This window comes from Pempheris klunzingeri, chromosome 18 (assembly GCF_042242105.1).
Source record: "Pempheris klunzingeri isolate RE-2024b chromosome 18, fPemKlu1.hap1, whole genome shotgun sequence".
NCBI lineage: Eukaryota > Metazoa > Chordata > Actinopteri > Acropomatiformes > Pempheridae > Pempheris > Pempheris klunzingeri.
The window spans coordinates 22745215-22759476 of NC_092029.1; the positions used below are offsets into that span (position 1 = coordinate 22745215).

General features: G+C 41.1%; 1 protein-coding gene across 1 annotated transcript in view; it reads left to right on the forward strand.

Annotated features, from left to right (window-relative positions):
• LOC139218355 (cubilin-like) overlaps positions 1-14262 on the forward strand; it is a 120644-nt gene that overhangs the window by 64254 nt on the left and 42128 nt on the right. Inside the window, 10 exon segments of the mRNA XM_070849916.1 lie at positions 451-567; positions 681-794; positions 986-1114; positions 1271-1403; positions 2326-2531; positions 4998-5179; positions 5376-5568; positions 8265-8462; positions 11004-11150; positions 12163-12353. Of these exon segments, the coding sequence (XP_070706017.1) occupies positions 451-567; positions 681-794; positions 986-1114; positions 1271-1403; positions 2326-2531; positions 4998-5179; positions 5376-5568; positions 8265-8462; positions 11004-11150; positions 12163-12353 (1610 nt within the window).

Sequence of the window (14262 nt, forward strand, 5' to 3'; positions counted from 1 at the left end):
TCAACATGTCAAAGTGTCCTTGGGCAAGACACTGAACCCAAACTTGCTCCTGAAGCAGCTTCAGTGTGTGAATGAGTGTGAAAGAACAGTCTCCTCCAAATTACATTCCTCCTGTATGAATGATGTGTGAATGAGGATGTCATGTAAAGCGCTTTGAGTAGTTGAAATAACTAGAAAGGAGCTCTACAAATACAGACCATTTACCATCACTCTGTTGGACAAAGCTTGACAATATTCCATTGTTTGATGTAAGATAAGCCTTAAGTCCATTATTTCAATAACAAAGAAGCATTAGTCTCATTAAGATGGTCTACATAAAGAGTTCTATTCTGTGAGTCTTTGTCTGTCGTTTGTTGTCTTCCATGTCCTATTGTAGATTGTAGAACCTTCATGTCCTAGTGGCTGAGGGGTGGAAGACCATGTCATTTTGTTTTTGTTTGTTTTCAACAGCTTGTGGTGCAACCATCTTAACAGACAATGATGGTGGGGCAATTGCATCACCACGGTACCCAGCATCATACCCACCCAATCAGAACTGTAGTTGGATAATCAGAGCACAGGAAACATGTGAGTTGCATTGTTTAATCTAATCGGAATAGAAATTCATATTGTTCCACATGGTTTACATAAAATGTTGTGCATTGTGTGTTTTAACCTTTGATATGTCTTTCTGTGGCTAGTCAACCATGTGACCCTGTCATTCACTGACTTTGAGTTAGAGATGATCAACTCCAACTGCTCCCATGATGCTGTGAATATCCTGGACGGAGACAATTACCAGGCACCTTCCATAGGTAGTTCTACGGGTTAGAGTTATACAGTAATGTCATTACATGTGATATGTGATTACATTACTGAGCTCACTTTGGTTGAATGTAACAAGCCCACAGCTTGTTCAATTAATGAAATCATGTGCAGCCTTAAATTGAATTAAAAATATGAAATATAAATATAATAATAGAAATAAATAAATCTATCTTTTCAGGGAGGTACTGTGGATCTGAATTACCCCACCCAGTGACATCCTTCAGTAACTCTTTGGTGGTGAACTTCATCTCTGACTACTCTGTCTCCGGCAAAGGGTTCAGAGCCACCTATTCAGCATCCACCTCCAGTAAGTCGTACTAGGATGTACTGCTCACAGTCTAGTTGGACACATTGAAAACTGATCACTGCAAAGTCAGAATCATTCTCTTCTTATGCACAAACACACTGATACTGACACGATCACCAGGAAAACTCATTCTTCTCACCTCTTCCTTATCTTCAGGTTGTGGAGGAGATCTGTTGATGGAGAGTGGTGCATTTAACAGTCCCAACTATCCAGATGCTTATCCGCCTAATGTGGAGTGTGTGTGGACCATCAGAAGCTCACCAGGAAACAGCGTCCAGCTCTCATTTATGTACGAGATTCCCTCTTGACCTTTGAAACATATCTGTGATTAAATATTCTAAATTTGAGGTCGACTTAGTAGCTTTTTCTGGAGTTTTCAACAGTATCACATAAGCTTCCTGAAACATGAAAGTACTTCTGGTCATACAGGTGTTGGTGTACCCCTGTCTCTGTTTAAAGATGATCTCTGGTGTCATAGCCTCTTTGCTCTTTCTCCAGCCTGATCAACGACCTTTGACTCTTTGCCAGTGTGAGCAGTTTTAGTTTGATGTTCACAGACAGCTGATGTTGTCTGTTTTCAGTCTTCATCCAGTTTAGTACTGAAGGCACATTTTCACTTTGTAGCGCAACGTGAGATAAGCACCCTTATTTTTGGTTATTGTAACCACTGATATATCACTCATCTTAATGAGCTAATGTGAGCTTTGTCTTGGCCCAGTGACAGAGGCCACTTACTGAAAACAGTGTGTTGAGAAGTAAAATTCACCCCTTTTCACTTTCTAATAGACAGAAGGGATTTGCTTCTTAATGCAAATCAGTCCCATCCCATGTGTTACTGACAGTGTAGGTTGTAACACTTGCAGCACATTCTCATATGCAGCAGAGAGAAGAAAAGTGGTAAAAGAAAGAAAAATGTTAAAACTTGGTACAGATCCAAACATAGAAAATTATTAGGTATGCAACAGATGTTTTTTTTTCTTTTGAGCAATCTGATAATCATTTTGCGATTAATTGTTGATCAGTAAAATGCTACCGGAAAATGCCCTAAGAACAGAGACAGTAAAGACAAACTAAGCCAGATAGTGAAGGTTGCCAGCAAGATGACCATTACACATTCTCTGTGTGAGAACTTTCTAGTTAAATGTCTCATACTTATTGAGAGGATCCTTCATTACTGAATATCAGTGACAGTTTTCTTGTGTTTTGCTCAGTGTCTTTCACCTGCAGGGAGATGCTGGCTGTCATAATGACTATCTGGAAATCAGAGAGGAGAGCTCCACTGGGCCTCTGGTTGGTCGCTTCTGTGGAAACTCGCTCCCTACCAACTACACCTCTGTGATTGGTCACATCCTGTGGGTTAAATTTGTCTCAGACGCACTGACTAGCGGAGCAGGATTCAGAGCCACCTTCTCACACTGTGAGTGACTGTATGTGAAGACAGTCTTGTTTACATTAAATTAAGACTGTTATTTCAGCAGCAAGGTGGCAGAAATGAAACGGGCAGAGCCCCTTTTGAAAATATTACAATTTGTACTTTGGATAGAGCACAAACCATGAAAACCATGATCACTTCATTTGTTTGAGTCTTAAAACAACAATATTCATATCACACACACACACAGAGGAGGATGTTCTTTCTGCTACGCAGTATACCCGATTAACACAGAATCACAGGCACAAAATGTCACACAAACAGTGTGGGCTCACTTTTAAAATGTGCAAATTACTGAATACATGCCCAAAAATGGCATTTGTGAAATATTCCATTATTCCTCAAGCTAAGTAACATAATCTAAATACTTTGGATTACCTTTGGATTATTTAAAAATCGTTGTCAGCTCATTTGTCAGACTCACTTTGAGTGTAGTTAACACGTGTTGAGAATTATCTTTTTTTTTCTTTTGTTTTTGCAAGGACGCAAAACACAAACGTGGTATGTTTTGTCTTGCCATTGATACTATAGAAAGAAAAGAACAAGATCAAGATAGAGTAAAAACACACTAGACAACATTAAAATACAAAAAGTGTAGCAAATACAGCAAAATTAACTCACTAAACGAATACTTTATGTCTCAGGACCACCAACTTCACTGCAACATTACTTACAACTGCTGATTGTATGCAATGTTTTCAAAGTGTTCATCTCTCACACGATTATGATGTGGGGTGAAAACAAGCTGTCCCTAACTAAAAAGTTGCTTGATCCAGAACCTACCTCAAAACTCCAAAACCATAACAGTTTAAAATATTCCTCCAATTTATAATTTACAAACTGTTTTACACTGTGTAGCAGCTCAAACAATACAACTAATATTACAGGTGGTTTCTCCAAATTCAACACATGCCACTTTCAATGACTACTGCAGTCTCAACATTATTCAACCCCCTGAATAGAATCCATCATAAGAGCACTCATTTGCAAATCAGGCGTTGTCTCAAGCACATCTGATCCAACTAATCAAGGGCCTCATTAGCTGCATCAGATGTGCTTGAGATAGAACCCATCAAATACCTGGATTGGCTGTGGGTTTCTTTGCAGTGACATTTGATTGCATGTTAGAAATGCGAGTCAAGTCAGGAGAATAGTCCAAAAAGTTAAGAGAGGAGATGATTGCTTTGCACAAACAAGGAAAAGGATACAAAAAGATAGCAAAGGCTCTGAATGTTCCAAGAGATGCTGTTGGAAGCAAAATTCACAAGTTCAAAGCTAAAAACACTGGCTGCATTACCTGGATGTGGCAGAAAGAAGAAGCAATTAAAAGCTGCCACCAGATTTCTGAGGCAGGAGGACAAAAATCCTCAAGTGACTGCAAAAGACCTGCAGTAAGACTTGGCAGCAGCAGGCACTGAGGTTTCAGTTTCTATAGTAAGGCACATAATAAGCCCATGTTGTCCATGAGGAATGAGCTTAGATTGCTGAGGAACACTGTCAGAACCTGGTGTCTGGTCATGCATCACGTTTGCAGCAGATCATAACAGCAAAAGAGTGCTCTACTAAGACCCAAAGATGCTTAACAAGAGGGGGTTGAATAATTTTGAGTAGTAGTAGTAGTACTCTCCTCCTCGTCCCCCCAAAAAAAATCCCAAACCCATGCTGGCCACTGGTGCCATCTTGAAAAGTTAGGTTTTGAGCCAAAGCACCTAAAATCTTGCATCAAGACGCTTTTTTGTCAACCACGAAGATTCTGATTCAGACATAAGTTTGACGTTAAGACATCATCTTGACCCAGAAATTCAAGATGGCTGCCATCCAGTAGCGCAAAATGTAATTTTTGAATGGGAGGTAAAGATGTGGTTTTTGGGGCTTGCCGTTTTTACGCTATGTGAGGAAGGAAAATAACAATGGTAAGCTATAGCTATCATAATTTAGAATCCATGCCTGCCAAACATGTATGTTTTAGTAATAGACATTTATGGTTTGGCGGTCATCTCACGATTCACTGAAGGTTCAGATGTTGATGTCAAAACCCATTTTACTTTGGTACTGCTGTACTTTAGGGAAACTACCTCCTTAAGGATCTCTGTAGAAAATAATTGATGAATATATGAGAATTTATTATACTTCAAAATAAGCTCATTTTAATAGCTGTAACTGGAATAGTTTAACAATAAAAACCACCTAGCCCCTAATCATAACCCACTAGATTCTGAAGAATCCCTTCACCACCTCTGTACATCATCATCTCCCTTTCTCTCATCTTTCTCCTCAATCTCAGCTTGTTCTCTTCAGCTGGCCCTGGTGCAGTAGATGCATCGCATGGGTCAACTTGATGTATTAAGTTCAAACTGATAAACGTCTTCATACGTGATTCTAGGTGCATTGGTTTGAAACTTCGCATGAGACAATGAGAAATCTAACTCTGACTTCTTCACTGTTTCTCAGTGTACGGCAATGATGTGACGGGGGAGTTTGGTCAGATAGCATCTCCACTGTATCCCAGAACATACCCCAATAATGCCCACTACCGTTGGACCATAACTGTGGAGGGAGACAGCTACATCCAGATCCGCTTCTTGGACATGGACATAGAGGACCTTTACGACTGCTACTACGACCAGCTCAAAGTAAGATTGTGTGCTCAGCATCTTGCTCCAAAGTGGGCAAGATGCTGAACCCCAAAAATGTCATTAGTGTATGAATGGTGTATGATCAAGTGAATGAAGTGTTTCAGCGCTTTGAGCAGTTAAAAGGATGAGAAAGGTGATATACATTTACCATGTGGTACTACCTCATTCATTGTCCATCCTTATTTTTCGCCAGATATTCGATGGCCCCAGCGTTCATTACTACCCCATTGGGACATTCTGTGGTCTAAACTTGCCCCCTCCCTTAAGAAGTTCTGCAAGCACTGTAACCCTGCAGTTCCAGTCGGATTCAGTGGTGGGAGGACGAGGATTCCTCGTGGAATGGACTGCTGTCCAGGAGTCTGGACCACCACCCACTATCACACCAGGTCAGATAGTCCCTTTGAGCCCCTTTGTATAAGCCACACAACATATAAGACCAGCATACTGTCTGATGCTGCACACTCAAACATAAAGGTACAGTGCCAGCCATTCAGAATTGCTGCACCACTGCAAACAGGCTCATTCATTCAATTACACCATGTGAAGGTGCTTTCTTTACAAAAACAACTGACACAGAATCAGTCAGTAATACACAGTTTTTTTTTGTTCTTTTGGAACATATGGACGTTTGGTCCTTTCTTCCTTCTGAAATATTGTATATAATATTGTATATAATATAATATAATATTAAATATTTTTATGATTACACCATTCAATCAAATTTAAAAAATATTTTTTTAATATCTTCTGTTTTCTGTGGACCTAACATTCTAACATCTCCATGTGCCTGCTCACCAAAACTTTGTCCTGCGCTCCATCAGAGTAGTTAACATAATGGATCTGATTCGTATTGTGATATGTAAGATTGGATTGTGAGAGCACATGTTACTGACAAATCTGAACAGGGCCAGTGTGACAATCTAGCTTGTGGGGGCTGGAAATCTATAAGGACAATACATCAATGGCCCTTTAAGGGTAAACAAAGGTCTACCGTGGTGCAAATGGTGTGTTTGGGCTCCAGAAACAAGCAGCACATGTTTCAATTGATTTCACCGTTCAGTGTAATACAGGCTACTCCTTCGTTGCCAGAGGAGAAAGTGGTGTCTATGACAAATTCTTTATAATTTCTGCCTTCTTGTAAATTCAGCATCCAATGTAATGCATTAATGATCACAAATCAAACACAGTGAACTGTAACCAGTACACCTCTTGTTGCCCAAGGAGAAAGTCATACTACCTTTTGTGAGTTCTTGAGTTAGGAGAAACTATATAAACTTTGTGAAATGCTCTTTACAATGTATTCGTAATTATTTGTGCCTTCTTGTAAAACCCACAACTGTTATACATATTAGTTATTTTTTTCTTTGTGTAAAATCACTTTGTCCCAGCGTGTTGGCTACTCTTTGGCATAGTTGAGTGTTAAACAATGGATCTCTTACAGTGATCATGGCACAGAGAAGAAGGTATATCAGTAACTAGAGATGAGTCACTTTCAGCCTTTTAAGTTTGAACATGAACCTATATTTTATTTGAGCCAGTTCCGAAAAACAACAGTCTGTATCTGTTTTACAAAACACCTTAGCATTCATAATATTTTCATGAGCTTATGATATGATAATATCTATCACATATGAAGCCACTGTGTTAAAAGGCCTGACTTCTGGCCGACTTATATGTTGTATGTATGCTTGAAATACTGATACCTGAGGTACATAGATTTAGATAAGTTTGAATATCTTTGAACAGCCAATTTCATTTGTTTCACAAAGAGCAGAAGATTAGTCTCAGTCAGAAAGCTTGGTTGTAAAGGAAATGCCAAAATATTTAAAGCAAAATCTAATCCAAATTGAAAAGGAGAACATTTGGAGAAACACATGCTACTCCTCTTTCCAAATAGCAAGACAAGAGACTTGTCAAAATGTATCTTGTATATAGAAAACATTCGGAAGGTGTCATTGATCTTGATTAGAGTTAGTACAGATTTTGATGGATTATGTGCCAGTGTTCTGGTACTTGTTTGAATGTTACAGAGTCACTTAAGTTTCTCCAACAGGCTCTCTGGCCAAAACAAGTAAAGTAGACAGGGGACGACCTTGTTTGCTACTTTTACTTTGCATTAATCAAACCATTTATCAATAATCAAATAGTCAAAAAATCAATTTGTGGAGATCCATCAATCTGTCAGCTATAATTGCTTCAAGGCTTGTGGGGTACACCCTGGATACTTCACCAGTCAGTTATAAGGATACATAGGACAGACAACTAGTCACGCTTACATTCACACCTACTTTCTGTTTTTTGTATTGGGGCGGCTGTGGCTCATAGGTAGAGTAGGTTGTCTATCAATTGGACGGTTGGTGGTTCGACCCAGGTTCCTCAAATTCAGCATGTTGAAGTGTCCTTGGGCAAGACACTGAATCCCAACTTGCTCCTGAAGCAGCTTCAGTGTGTGAATGATTGTGAAAGAATAGTCTCACACATGATTCATACAGGAGGAATCTAATTTGGAGGAGACTGTTCTTTCACACACATTCACACACTGAAGCTGCTTCAGGAACAAGTTGGGGTTCAGTGTCTTGCCCAAGGACACTTAGATATGTTGACCCATAGGAGCTGGGGATCGAACCTTTCGACTGATGGACGACCCACTCTACCTCTCAGCCAAGAGAGATCTCAATATATCAGGGGCTATGATATAATAGATAGAAAGTCACAGTGTCAACGCTGCAGTGTTATCACACATATCATGACATTCTATGTAGTCTTCACACACAGAAATCTCAAAATACTACAATGGCAGGAGATACCCCCTCCCCAAACAGAGAAAATAGGTTAAAGGTGAAGTTTAGTGAAGTTCATGAGCTATGTTTATTCTAGCCTGTTACATTAGGAAATTATGTATAATTTGTTTATTATGGATACACTGCCCACTTAATTAAGTCAATTAATCACTTGTGTCTGTGTGGTAAAAGTTATTATTGGATGGATGTTCTCACAGTAATGATTACATGGCCATGCTTTTCCTGTGTTGGAGGTGCAACATCTGAATGTACCGGTGTTTTCTATGTATGTATGCTGTCAGGTGCATGCGGTGGAATGCTACTGGCCGGGGAGACTCCCAGCTTTCTCTTTTCTCCTGGCTGGCCTGAGAACTACCCTCCTGACCAGGAGTGTACCTGGCTGATACGTTCTCCAGATGCGACAGTAGAGTTTAACCTCTTGTCTTTGGACATGGAGGACTACCCCACCTGCTACTTTGACAGCCTTGTCATCAGAGATGGTAAGACATGAAACCCTACAGGTTGAGACAGTAATGAAAAAACAGCAAATTTGTAGGTAGCTGTTAATCAGTGATTTTACACATCAAAATCAGCCTGTGAGCACAGTGATGTTACAAACTGAGTTTCGACAGGGGCTCAATACGTGCTGGTAGATCGTGTGACATTAAAAAAAATCGATTTTAGTCCATCATCTGTCATCCCTAATTAGGACTGAGCGGTTTAGAATGAAGGAATGTAAATGAATGGCATTTGCGACTTGATTGACGTACAAGGGCGGCCAGTCTGAGAGGTCTTCTCTGCTATGGGTCCCTGGCAGGGACATGAGCGATCAAACTCTTTAGCTTTAGCCTTCCAGTTTATAATCTACTAAAGAAGGGATACTCTGGGATGGGGAATAGGATAGGAAGGGACATTTGACTCCATTCAGTGCAAGTCATCAGAGGAAGGTAGTGACCATAAATGTATTGAATGTTCCAGTTACTTTAGTCACTTGTGTGCAGTATTATAATATTATATAAATATTCTAATATATTGTATGCATCACTGTTTGTCACCTATGTGCATTACTGCTGTTCATTTTTATGTGTAATACCAAGGGTTACATTAGTTGCAGTTATGCAGTGTACACCAACATATATTGTATATATAAAGTATACTATATCAATAAATATATGTTTAGCATTTTTAATGTAGATAGATCATTTTGACCTGGTCATTTTAAAAGTAGCTCACAAGCCAAAAAAGTGTGGGCTCCCCTGATCTATGAGGACTGTAGGATCCAGTGTTTTTGGAGCTTAACTCATAATAGCAACTAAAGGTCAGGATATTGCAGCCCCTGCACATTTTTTCCACTTGTGAAACAGAAAGTGTATATTTTTAGCACCACACTGCTGTGGTACAGTGGGGCAAAAAAGTATTTAGTCAGCCACCAATTGTGCAAGTTCTCCCACTTAAAAAGATGAGAGAGGCCTGTAATTCTCATCATAGGTACACTTCAACTATGAGAGACAGAATGGGGGGAAAGAATCCAGGAAATCACATTGTAGGATTTTTAATGAATTAATTGGTAAATTCCGCGGTAAAATAAGTATTTGGTCACCTACAAACAAGCAAGATTTCTGGCTCTCACAGGCCTGTAACTTCTTCTTTAAGAGGCTCCTCTGTCCTCCACTCATTACCTGTATTAATGGCACCTGTTTGAACTCGTTATCAGTATAAAAGACACCTGTCCACAACCTCCAACAGTCACACTCCAAACTCCACTATGGCCAAGACCAAAGAGCTGTCAAAGGACACCAGAAACAAAATTGTAGACCTGCACCAGGCTGGGAAGACTGAATCTGCAATAGGTAAGCAGCTTGGTGTGAAGAAATCAACTGTGGGAACAATTATTAGAAAATGGAAGACATACAAGACCACTGATAATCTCCCTCCATCTGGGGCTCCACGCAAGATCTCACCCCGTGGGGTCAAAATGATCACAAGAACGGTGAGCAAAAATCGTAGAACCACACGGGGGGACCTAGTGAATGACCTGCAGAGAGCTGGGACCAAAGTAACAAAGGCTACCATCAGTAACACACTACGCCGCCAGGGACTCAAATCCTGCAGTGCCAGACGTGTCCCCCTGCTTAAGCCAGTACATGTCCAGGCCTGTCTGAAGTTTGCTAGAGAGCATTTGGATGATCCAGAAGAGGATTGGGAGAATGTCAGATGAAACCAAAATAGAACTTTTTGGTAAAAACTCAACTTGTCGTGTTTGGAGGAGAAAGAATGCTGAGTTGCAGCCAAAGAACACCATACCTACTGTGAAGCATGGGGGTGGAAACATCATGCTTTGGGGCTGTTTTTCTGCAAAGTGACCAGGACGACTGATCCGTGTAAAGGAAAGAATGAATGGGGCCATGTATCGTGAGATTTTGAGTGAAAACCTCCTTCCATCAGCAAGGTCATTGAAGATGAAATGCACCGCCTGGGCAACGAAGGAGTGGCTTCGTAAGAAGCATTTCAAGGTCCTGGAGTGGCCTAGCCAGTCTCCAGATCTCAACCCCATAGAAAATCTTTGGAGGGAGTTATAAGTCCGTGTTGCCCAGCAACAGCCCCAAAACATCACTGCTCTAGAGGAGATCTGTATGGAAGAATGGGCCAAAATACCAACAACAGTTTGAACACCTTGTGAAGACTTACAGAGAACGTTTGACCTCTGTCATTGCCAACAAAGGGTATATAACAAAGTATTGAGATGAACTTTTGTTATTGACCAAATACTTATTTTCCACCATAATTTGCAAATAAATTCTTTAAAAATCAGACGGTGTGATTTTCTGGATTTTTTTTTTTTTTTTTTTTTTTCTCATTCTGTCTCTCATAGTTGAGGTATACCTATGATGAAAATTACAGGCCTCTCTCATCTTTTTAAGTGGGAGAACTTGCGTAATTGGTGGCTGACTAAATACTTTTTTGCCCCACTGTAGGTCTTTTTGTTCTTTTGGACATATCATAATTCCCCCCTCTGTGTGTGTGTGTGTGTGTGTTCCCAGGTGCAAGCAGTCTATCCCCCATGCTTGCCAGTGTGTGTGGTCGGGATCCTCCAGGTCCTCTCCACTCAACAGGAGACTCCATGTTCATCCACTTCTCCTCAGACAGCAGCGTTAATGGACGAGGCTTTAATGCCTCCTACTTCAGAGGTCATACATCAGAAGCAAATTGATAACATTATTTATTCATTTTATATAACACCACAAGGCCTGAATGTTTATAACAAAGTGGCTGTATTTTATGAGGAGAAATGAAATGTGTGATGAGGATCATCATCAAATCTGGCTTCAATTCATTACCTTGCCATCTGGATCACCAATTCCCAAAATGTTTGTATATCGGGCTCAAGGTGTCTGTACAAGTGCACATATATCAACTTTTCTGTGAGAAGTGGCATCTTTCAAGCCCTATTTTGGGTATATACAATGGCCATCTTGCTGCAGTATCTTGGACGTCCTGCAGATGAGTATGGAAAGAGGAAATTACAAGTACCAACAACTGTTACAATAGAATAAAAAAAAATTAAAATTTTTTAAACCGCTAATTTGCAGAAACAGAACTGGCTGTAATGTAACGACTAAGGAGTCCCAGCAAGACTTTAATTGAAGCATAATTCATCCAAACTAAACGCAGCTAGCAACAACAAATAGCACTATGTAGTGTCAAGTATGTGCTTCCAAGGTGTTGAATGGTGCAAAAGGAACAGAAGATGATGCAGGGTGGATACCTTCTTTAGGAAAAGAGAGAAATGAAGCATTCAATTTGGTTGCATCAACCAAATTGAAGCCTGGTCTTAAACATGCACATTCATTTGAATGCTCACATCACAGTATCTGTTGCCTAGCAGCATACGTTGTTAGAAAAACATTAACAGTCTCCTGCTAATTTCTCATTTTCTGCAGCAATATGGAGATTCTAAGAAAAAGAATGAAAGAAATTTCATGGACATTTAAATGCAAAAATGAATATCAATCAATCTTTATTTATATAGCACCAATTCATAACAGCGTTATCTCAAGACGCTTTATTGAATAGAGCTGTGCAGCCAGCACAACATGTACAACATTATAACAAATAAGCAAAACATTAGCATGAGGCAATGATTAAAACAAAAATCCACCTGTAAAACAGTAATAATATTCATAGTATTTGTCTTTTTAGGTTGTGGCGGTCTCCTGCATGTAGACAGGGGTGTGCTGAGCAGCCCCCACTACCCCCAGACCTACCTGCCTGGTTTGGACTGTAGCTGGCATGTGATGGTAACACCAGGCTTCAGAGTTTCTGTCACCTTCCAGACTCCCTTCCAGATTCAAGGCTATGGAACTGGATGCAGCTCGGGAGACTACCTGATGGTAAACATTATATGGACTGCAAAATCTACAAATTGCAAATAAAAGTTAAAACCAAGATCCACGCTGCCACAAGACACAGTTTAGTCAGTTTTGCTGACTGAAGGTCAGCATAATATTTCTTTTGATGATCAGTCAAGAGCCTGAGTTAACAATTGGAAGGGATAACTTCAACTTGGATGTATAAAATGGCTGGAATTATAGAAAACTTGGGCAATGACTTCATATTTAAAATATGTTACTATCACAGCTTGCAAAGAATGGCACAACAATGACACTATGCATTCAGTGTGTACACATAGAGTGCAGACAGAAGAATAAATACCAAACCGTAGATGGCAGCGGAAATATGAATGAACCAAATACACGTAGTAAATTAGTGAGCATTACAGGAGGCAACTGGCAAAAGTGCCGCTCTTTCCCAAGACAGTAGTTCTACAGACAGGTGGGAGTACCCTAACCCAGTTGTATGTAACAGCTTACCTAAGTGCATGTGAACACAGTGAGTGGATCACAGGACATCTATGTCAAACCAGAATAACCACCAGAGAAAGGGACCTGCAACACCACCTATTGGCTACTTACGGTAGTATCCTGACATTAGACTTAGACTTAGACTTAGACTTCTTTATTTTATCCCCCATAGGGGGAAATTTTCTTGTTACAGCAGCAACAATATAAACAGGGAGAGTGAAAGAAACAAAGCAATAGAAAAGACAAAAAATAGCAAATATAAAAATAAATATAAATATAAATATATGGATTGTGATGAAATGAAATAAATATTTACACCATAGGATATTTACACTGTAGACAGGAATGGAATGACATGGATGGTAGGCAGTATATTAACATCAGCCAGTGATGCTGGTGTTATAGAGTCTGATGGCTGATGGGAGAAATGACCTGCGGTAGCGTTCCTTCTTGCAGGGTGGGTGCCTCAGCCTGCTGCTGAAAGAGCTGCTGAGGGCCCCCACAGTCTCATGCAGGGGGTGAGAGGGGTTGTCCATGATGGACTTGAGTTTTGTTAGTGTCCTCCTCTCACCCACCTCCTCTATGGAGTCCAGGGAGCAGTCCACGACAGAAGCGGCCCTCCTGACCAGCCTGTTCAGTCTCTTTCTGTCCCTCTCCGTGCTCCCTCCTCCCCAGCAGACCACTGCATAGAGGACTGCAGACGCCACCACAGAGTCATAAAAAGTCCTGAGCAGAGTCCTGCACACTCCAAAGGACCTCAGTCTCCTCAGCAGGTGGAGACGACTTTGGCCCTTCTTGTACAGGACGTCTGTGTTGTGAGACCAGTCCAGTTTGTTGTTGAGGTGAACACCCAGGTATTTGAGGGTCTCCACCCTCTCAATGTCCAGTCCCTGGATGTTCACCGGTGCAGTCTGGGATGTCTTCCTGCGGAAGTCAATCACCATCTCCTTTGTCTTGCTGGTGTTGAGCTGAAGATGGTTTAGCTCACACCAGTCGACGAAGTTGGAGACGACCTCCCGGTACTCCTGTTCGTTCCCCTCTGACACACAACCTACGATGGCTGTGTCATCGGAGAACTTCTGGAGGTGACAGCTCCCAGAGTTGTAACTGAAGTCCGAGGTGTACAGGGTGAAGAGGAAGGGGGAGAGTACTGTCCCCTGTGGGGTCCCTGTGCTGCAGACCACCATGTCAGACACACAGTCCTGGAGCCTCACGTACTGCGGTCTGTTGGTGAGGTAGTCCGTTGTCCATGCAGCCAGGTGACAGTCCACTCCCGCTCTTTCCAGCTTCACCCTGAGCAGTGACGGCTGGATGGTGCAGTGGATCCAGATGTGGGCTCACCAGGGGGCGGAGGTTTTTGAGGATGATCCTCTCCATGGTCTTCATCAGGTGAGAAGTGAGGGCCACAGGTCTGAAGTGGTGGGGCTCCCTGGGGTGC